This window comes from Chamaea fasciata, unplaced genomic scaffold (assembly GCF_029207755.1).
Source record: "Chamaea fasciata isolate MVZ Bird 193981 ecotype frontalis unplaced genomic scaffold, bChaFas1.0.hap1 SCAF_1, whole genome shotgun sequence".
Taxonomy (NCBI): Eukaryota; Metazoa; Chordata; class Aves; order Passeriformes; family Sylviidae; genus Chamaea; species Chamaea fasciata.
The window spans coordinates 35,884,327-35,905,290 of NW_027094086.1; the positions used below are offsets into that span (position 1 = coordinate 35,884,327).

General features: G+C 37.6%; 1 protein-coding gene across 1 annotated transcript in view; it reads left to right on the forward strand.

Annotated features, from left to right (window-relative positions):
• Window positions 1-20,964, forward strand: part of CYP7B1 (cytochrome P450 family 7 subfamily B member 1) — a 125,275-nt gene that overhangs the window by 96,095 nt on the left and 8,216 nt on the right. The window contains exons 2-5 of the mRNA XM_066180603.1: window positions 7,005-7,141; window positions 13,470-14,066; window positions 14,511-14,717; window positions 20,706-20,884. Of these exons, the coding sequence (XP_066036700.1) occupies window positions 7,005-7,141; window positions 13,470-14,066; window positions 14,511-14,717; window positions 20,706-20,884 (1,120 nt within the window). The remainder of the gene's footprint in view (window positions 1-7,004; window positions 7,142-13,469; window positions 14,067-14,510; window positions 14,718-20,705; window positions 20,885-20,964) is intronic.

The following is a 20,964-nucleotide window of genomic DNA, read 5'->3' on the forward strand; positions in this document are numbered from 1 at the left end:
CAAAGCAGTATATTGAAGTGCAGGAATGAATTAAGAAAGAGAGGGATATCAGACAAAAGTCACTGGGCTCTCTCTGGTAAACTCAGTTTATGTGCAGCATAAATATGTTCCTAGTAGGAGTAAAAGGAAATACAGGTGGACTTCATATTCTGATGCCTTCCTTCTCACACGATATGAGGAAAAAATTGTTTATGTTTGTAGATAATACCTAAAGAGGAGTGTCTGCGAGCCTGCAGAGGAGGGATTAGCATTCCAAATGGCAAACTGGAAAACACAGAGGACTAATCGATAGCATCTGGATGGGAGCACAGTCTTTTCTCTGGGAAAAGGCTGAGGGCTGTAATGGTTCCCAAGCTGGATTTTTATCAACACGGTGGTGTTTTTGCACAGAAAACTGAAGTTATGCTGGGATGCAAAGGGTGTCACCCTTAAGATGTGATAGGCAATTGCTCTGCTGTGCTCCAGGCAGGACACTGCCACAGAGATAGGTGTGGGCTAATGTTGGAAAATCAAGAAAGAAGTGACACAAGTATGTAGAGATCCAGATAATAGTTATGAGGAAATACTGGAAGGAATTGAGGTTGTTTGACCTAAAGAACACTAAATGATACCTTTAAATACATTAAGTGTTCCTGCAGAAGTGAAGGGAATCATATATTCTCTTCTCCTTTGCAGAGAGAGTGAAAAGTAGTGGGTTTGAGGTGCAACATGAAGATAAAGGTCAGATATGAGGAGAAACAGATTGCTTGGGGAGACTCTGTTATTGAGTATCTTCAGGAAGGGCATAGAAAAAATAAGGAAGATGCTAGTGCACAGCACCCTACTTGGGGTACCAGGTATGAAATAAGTAACCTCTCATCATCTCTGCCTAGCCTATTTTTCTTTGATTAAAGTTGACTTAAGAAAGGAAAAGTCCTGGGCTGGACAAATAACCTCAAATGTAAAACGTAATAGAATAACCTTGAGCTTGATCAGGGAAAATGTTGAGTACTTGTGGCTGCTCTCACAGCCTTCACCCAGAGCAGAAGCAAAGTGAGATTACAAAATGAAGGCTATGAGCACTAAATTTGTATTGATTTTTAATGCTGATGAATTATTGTTGCACTGGCCAGGTCTTGCCTTCTCCATGACTCCTATCCTGGCTGTTATGAAACTTTACATTACATTTGGTAACATAAAATTTCTCAGAATTTTCAGCCCCTGATAAAGCTTGAGCCACAAGCTCTTTTTTAGTGGGTTTCCATTTTAAAACTGTTTGGATTATTTTCCCACAATGGCATTTACTTGCATTTTGGCTTTTTAGGCAAATTTATAGATGTGTCCTTCCATACAGTGTGCAGAATTGCTATGTACAATGTCAACGTACAATTCTTGATATAATTTAGCCTAAATTGCAGAGGGATAAGATTTTTAGAGTGATATTTTGGAGTTACTGAATGAGTTATTGAGTCTTGGTATTTTTTGGATATTTGGGGATCACCTAAATGAAATTATTAGAAGAGAGAGAAAAGAAGATCCTCCTGTGGTGAACAGATTACAGTTGGAGATCTTAGCAACAAAACCTTGTATGGTTTTAAAGGAGAAAAAAATTATTTTTGTTAAAATCCCAGAAATTTTTGACATGAAAAACTTTCAACAAAAGGATTGCATTTTACTGGGAAAAAAATCACTATAAAAATTCACTGGCTTGAAACTCACTTTCATTTGCTTTTGTCAGCATTTCTCCCAGTTTCTCTCACATTACCACTAGAGTTTGTTTTGCTGTACTGCTCTTTTCGGGAGTGCAGATAAACTCATCTCTCCTTGGTGTGCTCAAAAGTGTATTTGCTACTTTTTTTTCTGAGTCTTTGTCCTTTTCTTTTGCAAGTAATTTTTATCCTAATGAAAAAGAGATGGTTTTTAGTACTGCAGTATGGAAACCACTTTACCTAGGCATGAGTATAGGCAGTAGCAGTGTAAGGATTTTTCTATCCAGGACTCACTTCTTCATCAAGTCAATCCATGTCTCTCTTAAGGTGGTGCATCCGTTTACTCCCCACAAACCTGAAAACAGTGATCAGATAGGAGCAATGTTTTTACCTACACAAGAAGTATGTAAGCTGAGAATTCAAGGGTAAAAGATCGTATACTGCTAAAACTCTCATCTGGCTTGTTCTGCAGGGAATGCTTTTTTGTACTGCGTGTATTCAACCTGGAAGATTTAGAGTTCCAGGAGATCACTGAGTCGGATAATTTGGGTGAGGATTTAAGACACACATAGTTTTATGTCAGGAATTGCATTGCGGCCAAATATTTGAAGGGAAATTTTATTTTCTGTCCTCATAGAGGTAGAACACCTATAAGTAGGTCTAGGGGAAAACTGTAACTGCTAAATTAAAAAAAAAAAAAATAGGTTCACTGGCTTCCTCCTGTCCTAAGTTTCCTGTGTTCTCTCTCTCATAATACAAGAAGACATTCCAGACATCCCATTTCTGGGGATTACCTTTCTAGGGGTTGAAGCCTTTGGCCTCATTCTTTTCCTCACAGTTAGAGTGTTCATAAGCCCCTGGAAAGACACTGTCTGTCATGTCTTGTTGCTTAAATATTGTGATCGAGCCTGTGAATAATCTCTAACTGCTTTGACATGTTCATAATAGCTTTTGTTCTACTCTGTACCAATCCATTTCCATTCCTTAAAGTCCCCTGACATGGTGTGTTCCAGGTTGGACATGGTATTATGATGGTTTGTCCGAAGATACTATGGAAAAATCAGAGCACTCCCTTTAGCTTTTGTGGATGGTAATGGTGGTTTGGAAAGTGAAAATGACCCCTCTGACAAAGTCAAAAGATATTGTTAGACCTTTTTCTCCTCGGCTTCTGGGTGTTTTTTCTGCCTTTGGTGAAAGTTGTTGTGTAAAGCGGTCAGCTGAACTGGCGTTACCCTGCAGAGTGACGTGCTCGTGTCGGGCTCCTTCAGCTGTGCTGTGTGCAGTGAAGGCTGTGTTAACACCAGATGCCAATCATACACCACCAGTGGATTTGCAAGATTATAGGACAGAAAAAAAGATGAAGGTTAAGCATGGGGCACAATAGAGATTACTTATGGTAATGAATTGTATAATTTTTCTAGACAGATCTGGATTAATGTTTATCCCAGGCAAGAGATTACTGTATGTCTGATTCTAGTTGTAAACAGACATTATTAAACAGAAGGTTTATGTTCATGAAATGCGACTATGGGTGTTAAAGCACTTATGATTTATTATGTGCAAAAAGAAAAATTAACCTGTTCATCTGCTATAGTACAAGATGCGCTGTGGGTTTTTGCATAATTTGAAAGGCATCTGCTCCTTTGGAATACAAATAACCAGTGAGATGAGAAAGATGCTCCTCTCATTTACACGGGTCCAATGCCTCACACTGCAGTGATGTTGAAATGGTGTAACCAAGAAAAGAATAGTCTTGAGTGCTTTTATAAAGCAATAATATTTCTATGAGAGACTATGTTGTCATAGTCTGCTTGCTTGTGAATCTTTAGGATATTTTCTTTATAACTTATAAATGAATAAATAAATAAATAAATAAATAAAAGTAGTGTTCAGAGACCTTTACAAATTACCTTACTGGGGTTTCCAAAATAATTCCCTTTCTTTATGTGAAAGCATAATGTTTAGAGACATTGAATTTAGTAATTTTTTAAACTGAATATTTTCCAAAATAATTATGTTGTTGAAGGCATTTTTCTCCAGCTTTATTGCATAACTGCTTCTTAGCATAGGAGACATAGATACAGCACCCAAATTTTTTAGTATTGCCTTACCTCACTAGCTAAATAATCACACCTGAGTCAATGCCTTCTGTGTTTTAGGTGAACTGAAAAATAATTTCCTTAAGGAAACTGTAAACAAACTCCAAAACTTTGCTTTTTTGGTGAAGTAGATGTTGCAACTCTATTACTTGCTAACAAGAAAGTATCTTTTCTCTGTGAAAGCAAAGAAAAACTACAGTTATCAAAATCTGTTCGTTCTATTTATGGGCTGTATTTGTAGCCAGCTGATTTTTGCATAATGCCATTTGTAATTATCCATTTAACAATGATGGATGATATAACAGTGTTGCTCTCCCTCCACTTTGTAACTGATCCGTCTACTTATAGATTGCATTGGACATGTTGCTGATGCTTTATTTGTAAAATTCACTCACATATGTGAGAAATTTGTTCGTTAAGTCTTACTGACTTCATGGAGGCTTCTCAGACAAGTAAAGATATTCCTCTATAGAAGCAAAACCAGCCCAATATGTGGAGTGAAAAGACCTGGGAATATCATGAGGTTTGTTAAGTGAATTAGAATTTAAGCGGTTAGACTAGACCTGAATAAAATGTAACCCGTAAGACATTCTGACTGCTTAAATTAAAAAAGTTGCAGTCTTAAATTTCCATCAAAACACTTCATAGTGCTCTTCTATATTTCTTAGCCATGTTTTGCATTTGGTGCAACAATATATTTGTCATGAGTATAATGTAACTTTAATGCTTTCCCTATAATATTTTCCCTAATTACCAAATTTTGCAACTTCTGTGAAACATGAGTCCAGAGTTAAAGTTCATGAGCAAATTAGTTAAGCAGTAAAAGTTTCTGTGGGCTTTGTTAATGGTTCCGTTTTGCATCCAAAGTTAATGAAGGCTCCTAGAGATACCTGGGATACAGGTAAGGGTCCCTCAGGAGATGGGGTTGGCTGCACTGCCAACCACTTTTGAAAGTTTGTGCGGAGAAGCACTGGATTAGGGGAGGCACTAAAATACAAGTGGCCGCTCTCTTCTTTGCCGTGTGTTAGCAGACATCGATAACTCGGGGAGATGACCTCCATCTTCCAAAGAGACAAAAAGCAAGAAATGAAGACACATTTCTGTTATCAGTCTGCTGTGGGTCGTAAGTTGAACTGGTGTTATATTTTCCTCTGAAAGCCACATAGCCCTGACAGAGTGTTTAACAGTGTTAAGCTTATTGCTGCTGAGCTAAACATGTCTGAAGTGAACGATGACCCTCACGTCTTTGCAATAGCAAAATGTCTCCCTGATGTGATCCCGAAGACTTGGAGCATTAAGTTAATTTTCCCCTGGATTTCTGAGCTGCCTTCTTTTTACCCGGCAGAGAGCTTGTGAAGAATACAGCTTCTGACCGAATGACAGAACATGGAGGGTGAAATTATATGCATTCAATTAGAAGATGACAAAAAGCCTGTCTAAATATTTGTCAGGATGCTACTTACAGGATGTAGTGTCCAGTGAGGGAAGTGAAAGGCAGACACTCTCAGGACTTAATAGTCTGTAGGGGAAAAAATGGGTAAATCATCCAGATTCTTTACGGGCTTGGGAGGGATAATTGAGGGTATCAAGTTGGCTGCTATGCTTCCAGGGCTAGTGATCCCTCTCATGTAATCTCAGATTAGTTCTTTGCTTTTATTCACTTAATACAGAATTAAACATTACAAAGTTTTCTGGACCACTTCAGTAAATAATGTTGTTATTTGACTGCTAGAGGATGATTAGTGCAGTGGTTTCTAGGAGGTATTGAAGAAAGAGGGGCTCCACCTTCTCCTCAATATAAAAAATACACTACAAAACAACCAAACAAAACACCAAAGCCACAAAACTTAAGGAAATTAAAAAGGCACACTGTTGGCTGGGAGACTGTCAGACAAGAAGATGTACTGCTTTTCCAGAGGACAAAAGGATGTTCTTGGAAACTTAAATTTGAAGTTAGTATTCAGTTAAACAGAAAGAGATCAAAATATGCAGCTTGGTTTAGCCACATCTGTTTATCTGTAAATTAAATTTATAATAACTTTTTTAAAGTAAGTGAGCAAATCTCTGGCTTGTATTTTCCTGCTCAAAAAGTTTTAATTATGAAAGTAAAACTAAAAGGTAAATATAGCATACAATGGTTATTTTAATTTTTTTTTTTCATTTGTGTTACAGCAGTTCAGGGGTGAATGCGACTATGATAGGGTTAATCCAGCTACATAAAAATCCATGCTGTGTATGATAGTAGTAAAGCTTGTGATCCCTTGATCTTTGATTAGATCCAAGCTAGTAAATATCTTGTGTTTAATCAGAATGAGTTGTTCTGCATGTAGTATAAGTCACCTTCACAGATGGGATGTAGCAGCAGAGTTGTTCGTGAATATTTGTTTTAATCCCTTCCAGAACAAGCACGCTTTATGTTTCTTTGTTGTAAATCAGATTCAAGCAACTAAAAACCAGCATGAAGGAAGGATATTTACTTGCAGTCAGAGTGGGAAACTGTTTTCCTTTTAAAGAAAAATGTAACTTAGTAGATTCTTAAGAGGTATTTTATAATATTCTGTAAAGATAACTAACGTGCCATGGCTGCTTTTTTAAACTGGGATGCAAACATCAGTACCTGGAATTTCTTCCTTAACTGTCCAGACCCATTTCTGTCGTAGACTATAAATATAAAGACACCAATATTTATTAATGTTCAGCCTGTATTGTGATCCTGTATTTTAACAATATTTGGTTAGAATGGTTGTTCTCTTTGCTGGTAAACTGAAATTACTAAAATGTTATCTGTAAGGATACTTGTTTTGTGCGGTGTGTCGGCGTCCTATTTACCTAAATCTGTCATAATTGCCTTCCAATACATCTTCCTCTGACACACCAAATATTGAAAATGAGATGACTCTTTGCTGGGAGCTTTTCTACCAAATGTCATTTTTCTGTGTTCATAACTTGATGGTTATAACTGGACAACCTGTAGTTAAATGCGTCTCAATTTCTCTCACTTATTTTTCCTAATCACCGCATGGAGCCTTCGGTGCTCAGAGGTGTGATTAGATTTAACCTGCCATCATATCTGAAGAACTTTCTGTACAACATATTATACATTGCAGAAATTATAGATGTAAATGGCGGGTCTCAGTGTAATATATAAATAGACATAAAGATGAGTTGCTCTCATGCCAAAGTTAACTCCTATTTTTTTTTTTCCTGTTTTTGACAGAAAGACTGGAGAGCCTCCACTAATAAATGGCTGGATTCCTTACCTTGGAAAAGCTTTGATTTTTAGAAAAGATGCTTACAAATTCTTACTGGATCAGCAAAAGAAATTTGGAGATATTTTCACTGTTCATATTGCTGGTGAGAAATATTTTAGTATGTATCTTTATTTTTTTCCATCAGTGAAGTTAAATACTAATCCAAATGTTTAGTTTAGGAACTTCCTTAACCCAAAACATTTTTCTCTAGCATAGACCCATAAAAATCCCTCAAATCTGCAGATATTGTAAGCATAATAATTACCTATAAAATATCACTATCACTATCACTGTGTGGATTTATTTACATCTCTAAGTATATATGTATTTTGACAGATTTTGTAGGTATGTACTGTTTGAACATAGATTTTGCCAGCACATTTAATTGTGAATTGGTGGTTTTTTTCATAAAGAAGGGCGAACTAGCATCATCTTGACACTGCACAGAAAAATATCAGATTAAATTTAGAAAACACTTAAGAAAAAAAGTGCAGAATTTGTTCTCACACATTTTACAACTGGTTGACAGGAACACAAGGGAATGAATGACACGTTGACTCAGTGATACAATCGGGACTGGAACACAGAAGCTTCCCGGTGCCAGCCTCTTACTCTAATCATGCTTGCTGAAAATAACGATATAATAAAGTATGATATAACCTTCCTGCTTCCTGTATTTATAACTGTATTACTAAGCTAGATTGAATACAAACATTTGAGTGATTTCACATAGATACTTACCTGTGGAAGAAGAACATAGAATAAAACCAAAATCCTAAATGAAAGTTACATATATAAATTTACATCTATCTATAGAGATTTACTTTTTGCTCAAGTCAATATAAAATCCAGTATTTTCTTGTGTTCAGAAAGGCAAGCTCTTATTAATATAGATCGTTATAATCATCTTCTGCACCTTTACAAACTGATACCCTTGTTCAAATGATCAACTTTATTCCAAATAATTTTTAGTTATTTGTGTAATTTTATGGAGTTTGAAACAAAATCGTTAAGTGTAAAGTATAAAGCTTGCTTTTAAATTTTAGGGCAGTAGAATTAGCTTTATATTTCCATATAACTAATATTTTGAAATGAATTTTTTTTTAAAAAAAGTCAATTAATTTAATCGCAAGCCATGTGTTTAATTAATAAGACTTTTCTTCCTTTTACAAATCTGTCTTTTTATTCCTTTGGAAGAGAATTTTTACTGTATTCATTATGTGCTTTTTTAAAATTTCATTCAAGATTTTTTTTCTGGAAACTGGTATGATCAGATTTTTTGCAACTTGAAAGTGAGCTTGAAACAGTACAACACCAAGCCTTGTTGAAATACAGTCTTTTTTATTGTTAATTTGAATTCACACTATAATACAGTTTTGGCTTCTTACAAATACTGATTAATAAGTATAATTCAGATATTATCTTAGTATATTCATAAAACTGGATACAGTCATACTTCACAATTGTAAAAGTGTTTAATCAGATATTTATTTCTTTTTCCTCTTTATTATTTTAGGCAAGACTGTGTTTAGAAGTTTGTGTATAAACAATCTTTGAGTGTAATTTAGTTTCAGAAATTTCTATTTCCATGATAAACCAAATCCCATCTCGAATAATCCCCCTGTGTTCAAGTGTTTTGAGCCGTGCCTCCCTTGATAAAAACTGAGGTAAATGGAGTTAGTTCTGGATATCATTTCAGTCTTGTGCAGGGCAATGTTTGATTTTGTCAATTTGTCCTAACAGAGACACCACTTTAAGTTCTCTTTTTCAGTATAAAATTGCTGACCATCAGGACTTCACTAAAGAGAAATAGTTTGTCATCCTCAAGTCAGGGAAGAAACCAAAGCTAGTTAGTATCTCCTATCGTGTCCTGATCCGAAGGCACACAGGATTTCTGTATGTCTTACTGATTTGACAAAGATGATGTTTCTGTGCTCGGCAAACATAGCATAGCCAGCTGTATGCGGACTATCATTACTTTACCCCCCTGGTGGATGTCTAAAGGTCCTGTCAAAAAATTCTATCAATATACATTGTTCTAATTATTGGTTCTCAAACTAGTTCATTTGGAAAATGCGGAACGATGCTTGGAGTTTCTGGCGTTGTCCCGTACCGGTAATGCGATTTTGCTGATTGTACTTTCCCATGTGATGAGCAAATGATTGTCATCCCTAAAAGTCGCAAGGGACATGGATGTCATCTTAATAAAGAAATTAAAAAGCACATCTTTCTATGAGAAACAATGTAAATTCCTGACCTGTCGCAGAAAATAGTTCTCTAATTGGTTTTGTGTGGTGGTGCAGCAGAATCGTTTTCCCCAAACGTCATGCCAGCGCAGCACCACTGTACATCATTGTCAGCAGTTCAGCAGAATCTCCCTAATAAGAGGACGATTACGTAAATGCGATAGTCTTAGGGGAAAAAAAAAAAAAAAAAAAAAAAAAAAAAAAAAAAAAAACCAGAAAAGAAAAGAGTAAGGAGGGGAAAGAGGGAGAGAGTCTGTGGCATTGAGATGATCATACTTCCCAAGCCTCTCTGCTTGTTAAGGGTCAGCAGCATAGGCAGACGGCTAGGTAAGAACTTAAAGAGCTTGAAACAGTTTTGTCTTTGTTTCTCAGGATTAAACTTTGTGTCCTTTTCCTCTCAAGTTGATAGGAGTGATAATGAACCCTGCAACGTTCTCTCTGAGACTAACTCACCTTTTAATAAAATAATCCTATTGTTTTTTACTAAGCACGTTTACCTTTTTGAATACTGCTGCTAAGCCATTCTTTTCTTTAAGGCATGATACACCTACAGTAATATATCACATTTTTCTCTCGTAGGCAAAAGGTAATTTACATTAAGTCCTTACTAGGCTGAAGCCTGCTGCAAGCATTACCGAAAAAACATCCATCATTAGATGCCATCTGAAATGCTTGTCTTTCATCATTAGCATTAAAAAGCTCCAGAATGCATTATTAGAGTAATTTCTTAACTATCATACAAATACTGGCTTCTGTGCTCAGATTTACCAAAGTTGACAATTTTCATATTTTCCACATCAATCTTCTATTTCTACGAGACTGTAGAAACTAAGTGGAGATAACCAGGCTATTTGCGGCATGGGTGTAATGCAGACCGAAGAATTGGATAATGAAGTATGAATTCTCTGTAGCCATTAAAAAAAAAAATCAGAGGGCTTTTTGCAGAAACAAGGATACATCTCTTGTTTTGATTTGTTTTTACTGTATTAAATAAAATAGCTCAGTAACTTAAAGTATAGAGAATTGGAGTATGACATTTCTATATGTACATGTCTACTTAGTTCTTGGTGTTGAAGGGTTTTTTAAAAGCTAACAAGGATAAGCTTCGTCTCTAGTGGTTTCCATATAAATACCTTCAATATTTAAAGCTACCTGATTTGTGGAGATGGTAGTATGCCTCCATTTTTGGCTGATTTGGCATTATCTTTTCTAGTACTATGATGGAAACTCATGAGTATAAAGATTCTGAATTGATTTCGGAAAAGGTTACTTTCCAGAGATTGTCTTGGCATTAGCTGGGGTGGAAAGACCTGGGAGTAGAGGGGGAAGCTGAATTTTAAAATACCAAATAATAACTGAAAACTTTATGAAAGGTTTTAATTTATTGGTCTCTGACACCACCAGGGACAACCAGTGGGAAGAAACCTCACTGAGGCCAAGGACATGATTTAAAAAGCATAACTAAGGACCATATTGGCACTTAAAAAATTTAGAATCGTAACTTGAGGTGAGAAAGTTTGTTCCACTTTGGATGTTTGCTGTTCAGGGTGTAGAGGAGGTGTTGGGGCACGGTTTTGTAATTAGCAATCTGTTCCTGTATGGAGGAGACTGGGGTAAGCAGTGTAGCCATGTAGTGCCTCTGTGTGCAAGGATGACTGTAATTGTTAAAAGTTCCCATACCCACTCTCACAACTTTCTAACTGCCATTAATTAGCCCTAGGTTTTAGTACGTTTCTAATTAAGAGATCTAAAATTAGATTCTCGGTGGCATACATAAACAAACTGCTTTTGTTATAGGGGGTTACACTTTTCTGATTATCTGGACTCTTATTAAATGCAGCAACAAGATATATTTTGGTTTATGTGATTATATATGTTGTTGCCTTGCAGTGATGTGGTCTGGAGCCTGAACTGATTCTACAAAATGAATTGTATTTTGGTACATACTTACTTTTTGCTACCAGGAACCTGATGAGAATAATAAAAACAGGATCTGTAATATTCTTTTTTTTTTTCAGGGACTTTTTTTTTCAAAGTATGTGCTAGTGGTGAGTGAGTTCTGATTTAAAATTATTTTTAAAATAGTTTGTTTGTCTGAAAACTAATTTGCTGAAAATAATTTTCTTAAAAATGATAAGAATTGATGTGCGTTTGCTAAGTGTCTGATTAAAGATCACAAAGAAACTCATATTTTGCATCAGAAATAAGCAGATGGTGGACAGATGGTTTAAATTAATATTAATTAAAAATCTTAACTTAAATTGTTTACCCTGTAAATGCAAAGTTAAGAAGCCAGCTTTCATCTTTAGGGTTAATAACACTCCAAATCTATTTATTAAAAATTGCTCCAATGGGCATTCTTTCCAAGCTTTGATCACAAAGATGGTAGCCTCAATAAAGTGCAGGAAAGTAGGTGAAAGCTGGAAAGAGAGTAATTCTAAGACTCTTAACAAAGATCCTGAAGAGGTCAGGACTAAAAATTCCTGTTAGCCTCGGTAGGCAGAGGAGGTCAAAAAGGGACTGAGAATTCAGGATCTCTCTTTCATGCTGGTTTCTCAATATACTTATTCTTTAAAATAAAATTTATAGCTATGGTTGAATGTGTTAGAGTTAAACAAAATCCGTTAATATCTTGAAAACCTTCACACACTGTTGACAAAAAAATAAAAGGGGTTCAAATTCTGTCTTGATATATCCTTTACATTTCCTTACTAGTTCACTGGGATTGCAGCTGATGTAATTGGGAGGGGGATTATGGGACCTGGTAACTGTTGAGAAAGTCCGGAGTGTACCCAGATACCATAGAGCACAGTGTGTGTATATAAATCAGAATATGAGATAACTATGATAATTCAGATGTCACTATATGGTAACCATGGATACTTGACATTTTTAGTGATAGTGACTACTTTATCTCTGGACATCTGTCACAGAGCCAAATTTGGTCCGCAGTTAGGCATGTAGTGTTCCCATTAAAATCAAAGGAGATTTGTCCCTTTAGTGAGACAGAATTAGAGTGTAAGTGCTGGAAGCTTTGCTCTTTCCCTGAGTTTGTGACTGGGATATTTCACAGAGAAGGTGTACATTTTAATAGATACCCTTTTTCCCTAATGCACCTCTTCATTCAAGATAAGAATCAGGAACTCTAAATTTATATCCATCTATAAAGAGCTAAGATTTAATTGAGCTTTGGGAGTGTTAGATTTTGATTCATGGTAGTTCCTCCAAATGCTTTTCTTCAGCAATTGACTTGAAATTTTAGGGAGAAATTGCGGGACTTCTCTGGCAGGGAGAATTTGAAAAAGCGTTTAACTTGATGCATTCCTATCCCTCTGTACAAGGAACTGAAGGTGTCACTGTGTCACCTCATTAAGGACCCTGGGGAGGCTAGGAAGTTGGTGGTGCATTCTGAAACAATGGATCCTAGCTCTGGGACAGTGTGTATCCCAAAGTGAAACCTGTGCTAAAAGTGGTACCTGCTACATTGTAGGCTGTGAATTCACATTTATAAACTAAGTTAGTCACGTTATGGATACTAAGCACATTCTTAACAAAGACTTAGCAAAGCTTCAGGTGAAAAGAGCCACATGTGAGAGAAGCTTTAAATGTTGGGGGTTTGCAGTGTGCAGTTAACTGAGACATTAGGAGTTCCTGTGTCATCTGCTTGGAAAAAAGCTGCCTAGGTGGCATGTTTTCCACTCCAGCCCGTCATTCACTTTCCTCTGTGCAGGTGAAATGTGTATGTTTCTCGCTTTCTGCTGGTGAAAACCTACAGTTTCCAAACGTTGCTATGACTCCACGCTGTATTTTCATGAATTAGACCTGAGTAGTAAATTATTTCAGAGCCCCACATTTGAAGAGGTCACACACAAGTGTTGGTGCAAACAGCAGATCTGTCTACATGGAAATGGCTTCACATGGATTTTAGAAGAGCCTGGAAAGTGTACACTAGTTAAATCTGCATCCTGACAAAAAAAAAATCCCATCTAAATAATATTTGTTTCACTGTTTTTTAAAGTTTTTTTCTTTGCAGGTTTATTCACGTATTTTTGCTTTGGGGTTTTGGGGTTTTTTCTGCTTTTCTTTTTCCACAGACTTTGGCTTATTTTCAGTTATTGTTTCTGGAAGTGTCACCAGATTATAAAAGTGCACGTGTCTTTAATTATTTTCTGTTCTTCTATTCAGGTAGATATATTACCTTTATCATGGACCCATTTCAATACGTCTATGTCATCCGAAATAGCAAGCAACTTGAATTTCATGAATTCGCTAATAAAATGGCATCCAAAACTTTTGACTACCCAGCCTTGTCAAAAGGAAAATTCCCTGAACTCAAGGAAAACCTGCACAGAATCTACCAGTATCTACAAGGCAAGCCTTTGGATATCATTTCTGACCACATGATGAAAAATCTCCAGGATATATTTGAATGGAAATGCTCACAAGCAACAGATTGGGAAACAGAAAAAATGTACAAATTCTGCTGCTCTGTAATGTTTGAAGCCAGTTTTGTAACACTATATGGAAGAGTTCCTGCTGCAGATGGCCACAAAGTTATTAGTGAAATCAGAGACAAATTTATCAAGTTTGATGCCAGCTTTCCCTATTTAGCTGCAAACATACCAATTGAGTTGCTAGGAGCTACCAAGAAGGTTCGGAAGGAGCTTATACATCATTTTTTACTTCAGAACATGACAAAATGGCTGGGAGGGTCAAAAGTGGTCCAAGCCAGACAAGATATATTTGAGAAATATGAGCTGCTTGGAGATTATGACAAAGCAGGTAGGAAACTTATGAATGATTGCTTGTCTAAAATAAAATAATTTACTATAGACCTTTGAAATAAAAAGGCAAAATGGCGACCTTGAAATTTTTTTATGTTCTTTCTAATTGGCTAATGATAAAATGTTTTACTCTGAAACAACCCTCTATGATAATTGATTTTTTTTTTGTGCTGAGGTGGTAAAACAAGATACTTAATGGTGATAATGAGAAAGATTATAACTGAGCTGCATTTCCTCCCCTTATTCCCCCCACCCCCCCCGACATTACATTTCAAACTATTCTCATTAAGCAGAAAATTAGACTTCAGAAGCCTATTGGTCCTCATTAGCATTCACTGATCCTTGGCTGGGTCTGTGTCCTAACATCTTTTAATTAGCACACTGCAAATCTAATCAGTGTAATAAACGCTATTAATCTTCCTTTTCACTTATTTTCTCCCAGCACATCATTTTGCCTTCCTGTGGGCCTCTGTGGGAAACACGATTCCAGCTACATTCTGGGCCATGTATTATCTTCTGCGGCACCCAGAAGCTCTTGCAGCGGTGCGTGACGAGATTGACCATTTGCTGCAGTCAACAGGTCAAAAGAGAGGGCCCACATATAACATCCACCTCACCAGAGAACAATTGGACAACCTGGTCTACCTAGGTAATTTATTTTTATCTGTTAGGAAGGGAAGAGGGGCTCTCCCGGCAAACTCGGTTTATCACTCATTTCTGTTTACTGAGAAGGTGGAGGACACAGCTGCCTAATTGACATAATAACACCCATTTACATCAATTATAAATTATGTAGTTTATAGCTGTAGATACTCTCATTGCATGTAAACATTAAAGCCTAGGTAATTAACTATGCAAGGTATGCAAAAGGCTAAATCGAAGCTTTGCAATTATTTGAAAAAAAGTTGATGCCTATTAAGTTGTTTGATTCTGAGCATCTGCCGAAGTGTTAATGCATTTCAAATACTTCTGTATGGTACTGCCAAGAAAGACCCTTTTCTGAAATTAAAGTGGAATTGTGTATTTAAACTGCAAATGCATTTTATCTGAAAGCAATTTCTTTCTTTCTTTCTTTAACTAAACAAAAAAGGCTTCTAAAGCAGGCTTCTGTTGGGCAATGCCTCCAAATAAAATATAAGAAGATAAAAAATTGCAGAGGAGAAATGGTATTTCAGTACTTTATTCAAAAGAGGGAGTCTTAAGGGAGCTACACACCTTCCAGTTCTGTATCCAGGGTTCAGAGGGAGACCCTTGCCAGTGGTCATTGGAAGTTGTTCCAGTCAGGAGCTGTATAGGCCTTCAGAGCATCAGCTCTTGATTTCACTTCATTTGGTAGTGCACAGACACTGGCAAGAGAAATGGTAAGAATAGCCTGAGGGAGGAAAGAGGGTGTAGCAGGTAGGTACCTAACCTTTTAGCATCTGTAAGTCTTCACAAGTGGTGTTACAAGGGCAGACAACAGCTGAATAAAAGATTAAAGGTTCAGTAATCCTCTGTTTTTAAATATCAAAACCAGTTCCTTGTTCAAAACAAGCTCATGTCCATAGGTCTTGATAGCTCATGACCTGAACTGATGCTCCGCTCCTAAACAAAGCTGTGTCAAGGGATGGTGGTGGAGCAGTGCATTCTATGCCTGGTTTGGGTCCTTGTAATAGCTGCCATTCTCCAAGACCATCCAATGTGGCATCTGTGTGCAAACTTGATTTTGTTAGTACAAATATAAAATTGAGTCTGATCCATTTCCTTTGTGTTAGAGCATTAATATTAATGTTATGTACCATGAGTCTACTAAGTTGGTTACATCTAGAGTCATGGCTGTTTTGATGCAGATTTATCTCTAACCAATGAAGAATGTTTTTGAAATAGAGGGGGTATTGGATGACAATTCTGGTGAGTAACATGACTTTCTAAGCATTTAATGGACTTCTAAGGAACACAAGTAAAACTACTTTGCATCAGAGCTAGCATACACCAATAAATAAGTTACCAAGCATCAAGAAGATCAAAAGAGAACTTAGTTTATATTTGTAGACTGAGATGGGAATGGCCATGAAAAAAAAAAGGGGAGGGGGAGGGGAAGGCTCCCCAAAAGTGTAGGAATAAGGAAAATAAAACCATGTAGTTCACTAAAACCATCTGGTGCAGAACAGTATGAACAGCTTAAAAACATTAACTGTGTCATTCCTCTGCATCTTGAAATCTTGAAGTACCTTGGTAGCATTTGATTTATGTGTTGAGAGGGAAGTGCCACATCCTACTTTGTAGTATTCTTGTAACACTTTTGTTAAATTTTATAATCATGTTAAACATAATGTGATATGAACAGAAGCTAGATTTCAATTCTTCTGGCACTTAAGTCATAAAGGGCTGGATACTGTCCCATAAAATAATAATATAGAAAAAATTCTGTACCATAAGAGAATTAGAGTCATGCTTCAGTGGAAAGGGGAAAGAGATGTTTTGTTAATAAGTGTGTAGGAGGGACAGAGGTCCCAAATTGCATTGCTTGCACGACAAGAGCTCCCCTGCTGCAGGAAGGCCACTGACCGCAAACCTCCAAGACTGAACTTTTCCTCTTTCCATTCCCTCTGTGCCAACCCGGAGCGTAGGAAACTGGGATTGTGTCCCTGCTCTCCCGTGAGGCAGACCAGGTGGGATGCTTACATGTTCATCAGCTTGTCATCTCATTCTCCTGTTTTAAGTGCTCTGATTCTCTGTCCTCTTTTTGGCCTACTATAACAAGAGACGTTTTTTGATTCTTCATGCTATGGAGAAGCAGCACAAATTGCTAAAAGTCTTTCTCAGGAAGTAGCATTGTTTTTATGGTCAGATTGTTTGGGTCTAGGGAACCACATGGCCTGATTTACTCCTAAATTCTAAGTTTAAAAAATAAATAAATAAATAAAGCTAAACACATTAAACCCAAAGTCAAACTAGCAAAATTTGGCCCTGAATATCTTTCTCTGTTGGAATTTCTGGGGCAGCACCTTTTGCATTGTCCCAAAATCCAAATGTGTGTATTTGTGTGCACAGAGTAACATACATCATTAGACATTATGGCTCACAACAGAGCTCTAATATGGTAAAGGACACATGAAAATGGTCTGTCAGTTAAACTGGTTATAATGGAAATGCCAAGGGTAAAGCAGAGATGTAGTTAATACATGTTTAATGCTAGGCATGTTTAGTCAGTTCGTTTGTTTAATATAAGTCCATTCATTTATATGGTGAAGTATTCTTGCCCCAGGTCATTGCTGAATCCCAGATATTCCTGCAAAAAGAGCACAGCTTGAAAAATTGTTTTGTACACAAGAAAGGGTAGGAACCCAAAAGGAGCTAATACAGAGTGTGTAGTCGTAACACAAATAATAGGCATTAAAATCATTGGTTGAATTGAAAGGAATAAATATATTCTTCTGTAATGGGCTGGGCAGTACCTTTTAGTTCTGAGTACAATGCAAATGTACTTGTTTCAGATTATCGTTTGTGTTGGCACACCGTGATGCCCGTGGGTAAATGACCCCCCCAAATATTTGCATACTCAATAGCTATTTTCCTACAATACACTCTAATAATTATTGCACCCTATTACCTGCTCTGTGTTAGTGTAAAATTAACAATCCATTACTGCACAATAAGTTTTATAAAACATTTACAGATAGAGATCATGTTTAATTAAAATTAACTTGCCTACGAAAGCCAAATGCACTTATGATTCGCAATGACCTTTTATTACCTGCAGTCCCTTGTTTTGGCTGGATGATTGACAGCTTGCTGTTTGGCTACCATGTTGTATTTCAGCTGACAAGACTTTTCATTTTAACTCAATTTGCCTGCCTATCACAAGCTGGTGGCAGGCCAGGCTCAAGTCACCCAGCTTTGCCTCAGCAGCTTGCTCTATTTCTCATTAGTACGCATTTATTCAGTGGAAATTGGAAGACAAATGCTTGAAGGCATGTGAACTAAGTATAGCAAATTAGGGTTTAAAGACTGAATATTTATAAGTATATTGAAACAGTTTTTTTAAAAAAAAAAAGTCTAGAATGAATTGGAAGCTGAGTGCTAGCTTTAGTATAAGAGAAATGAAGAGAGAAGTGGGAGGATTCTAAGAATAACAATACTATGAGAGATATCTCTCTCTTCCCCCCTCCTTCTCTCTCTCTAGAAAATATGTAAAATCTCTCTGACAACACCTTATCAAACAACAGCCTGGCTTCTTTATGTAGCGCTTGCACAGTGAAGTTTAGCATCTCATGTGTGTAAGAAGGGGGGAAAAAAATGAGGGTCATGTTCATTTGCTGCTTGGTTATCCCTTGGTATGCTTTAAATTGCCTTGTTTGTTCGGCACAAGCACAGAAACAGATGTTGCTCTACCGTGCTGGATAATTTACTGTACCTCATGGTGCAGAATGGAAGGCCTCCCAAGCTACCCAGCTGGTCTGTCAGCAGCGATGGCTGGTGTCTGCTGAACTATGACAACTGCAAGTAAAGGCTGCAGTTTTATTGTGCAGTTGTCATTCCTCTCAATGTATAGCTCTGGCATTTGTGGAAAGCTGACTGTCTATTTTTTTAATGTGAGCCTGCAAAGCCATATAAGCCCCATTCTCCTTTGTTGATCATAATGTGACTCATTACTTTTGTCATCTAATGATTATCGGCATGATCGCTCAGAGCGAGAGCCAAGCTCGCCTTCCACACATAACTGGTACTGGAAGGTAAAACAGATTTGTCATTTATGATCTGACCGCTAAGCCACACTTTGTGCTCCATTATTGTGATTAACTTCTGCCTAAGATATGCTGCCCAATTGTCATTTGAGATCCGGCAGCGGGCAGGAGCTGCCGCGCTTTCTGGGAGGATGTCCACCGATAGGATGTGACCGCGTTGCTTGGGTGGTTAAACGTAAACCTGCTATGTTGCTGCGGCACTTTGTGATTATTTCTCTTTTTTTCCCTCCTTCCCTCTTCCTCATTTGATTTCTGCTGTCTCTGTGTATGTCACCACTATTTCCAAATGGTGGACTGGTACAAAGCTACTAGCTTCATTTTCTGCAGGTTGAAGGCAGTCTGGAGCCGAGGCTGGACCCTTCCTTTGTACCGCGTAAAGTTTTGTTGCCAGAGCGCTGCCAGTTGAAATCTATCGTGTCAGGTGCCTTGTGGCTATCCGCAGTAGAGGCCATCTTCTGGAACCAGGGTTCTTTTCTGGCTTCGTCACCAACAAGCCGATTTGACTCTGCCTGATTATAGTAACGAAGGCAGTCCAAAAGAATATGCACAGACTCACTGTACGTCACATTGAATCACGGCGCTGGCCACACAAAGCTGACCGCAGCCTCATTTCTTTAGACAAATGCATGCTTAAGGAAAAACCTCCTGCAAGAAAGCATCCAGGGCCACTTTATTTGCTATGCATGCTGCACCAGATTTAATTTTTAGTGAAAGAACGTTTGTTATTATTTTTTTCAGAGGCATCTACACTGGGTAGCTACTGTCTCTAATAAACTAACCTTTTGGGTGCAGCAATTGCAGTGCCTTGGTGAACACTTAGAGAAGGCTTATTTGATATCACAAAACATAAATGCAGACACAAATGGATTATTACATGCAAATGAAACCCTATTTTAGGCTATTTTTCACACTAATGATTAGAAGGAATCAAGTCACATATAACAGTGCCCATACACGCTGGTGGAAAAATAGTCAGTTTTGATTACAAAGTGAGAGATGCAGCCCTAGACAGGAGCTACATGCTGATATACATGCTATCAGAATGATTTATGCAAATTATGCATATTATTCCCAAAGGAATTCCTCCTCAAACTGCCAGGATAAATTGCCGGAAATTAGCCATAAAATCTGTCGTGCTAGGAGCAAAAGGTGAAGGCCACTGGGAAAGCAAGGACATTCAGCTTCTAGAGCCTTCCAGGATGTGATGGTGGAGACAGAAATCTTGCTTTCCCCCAACCTGAAAGGACTATGTTTTGTTTCCTCTAGCCGAATTAGGAGTGTCTTTCTCCCTTAAAATTACTAGGCAAATAATGAATTGCTTTCATTCACTCTGACCACAACAGACACTATAATTTGGCAGCATAGTGCATTGAAAAGAAAAAACATTTTAAAATTCTCAGAATGATTACAGAATTAACAAGCAGAATGATTTCTTATGTATAGTCCTACCATTAAATCCAGCATATTTCAAAAGGCAAGCTAAACAGCTCCATGTATGCTTTCGCTGGTATTTGTTTGCAACCGCCAAAATATATGTAAATGCATAAAGCGTTCATGTCTTTTGATTGCATTGTTTTCTACGTGGTGTCTGAAAAATGACTTTCCACCCAAAACTTGGTGCTGCTTACAACCAGCAGGATTTCTCATCATCAGTGAGAATCACTTCGGGAAGTTCAGCATCCTGAGTGCCCCACCCCAACCCTGCGGGGTTTTGTATTGCCTCCTCCTGGTCTCTGCTTTGTGTTTGGTTTTTGCTTGCATGGTTTTTTCCTGTTCTTTTTTTTTTTTTTTTTTCACTTTACCCTGCCCTACCAAACTCCGGGAGAATCAGTAGTTGTAGCCATGTATAACTTCCAGTCATCTCCCATATTTCTGATGCTTCCCTCCTCCCCCCTTGTGTTTAATCGCAGAGAGTGCCTTAAACGAGAGTTTAAGAATGTGCTCGTCCTCCATGAACATCCGCATCAGCCAAGAGGATTTTGTTCTCAAGCTTGAAGGGAATCAAGAAGTCGTTTTGAGGAAAGGGGACTGGATAGCCCTTTACCCGCAGATTTTGCACATGGACCCCGAGGTCTATGAAGATCCTAAGGTAAACATTCAGCTGGTGCTTCTCTTCCTACTCCAGGCACATCGAAGCAGCCAAGCCTTTTGTGATCTGTGGGTTGCTTT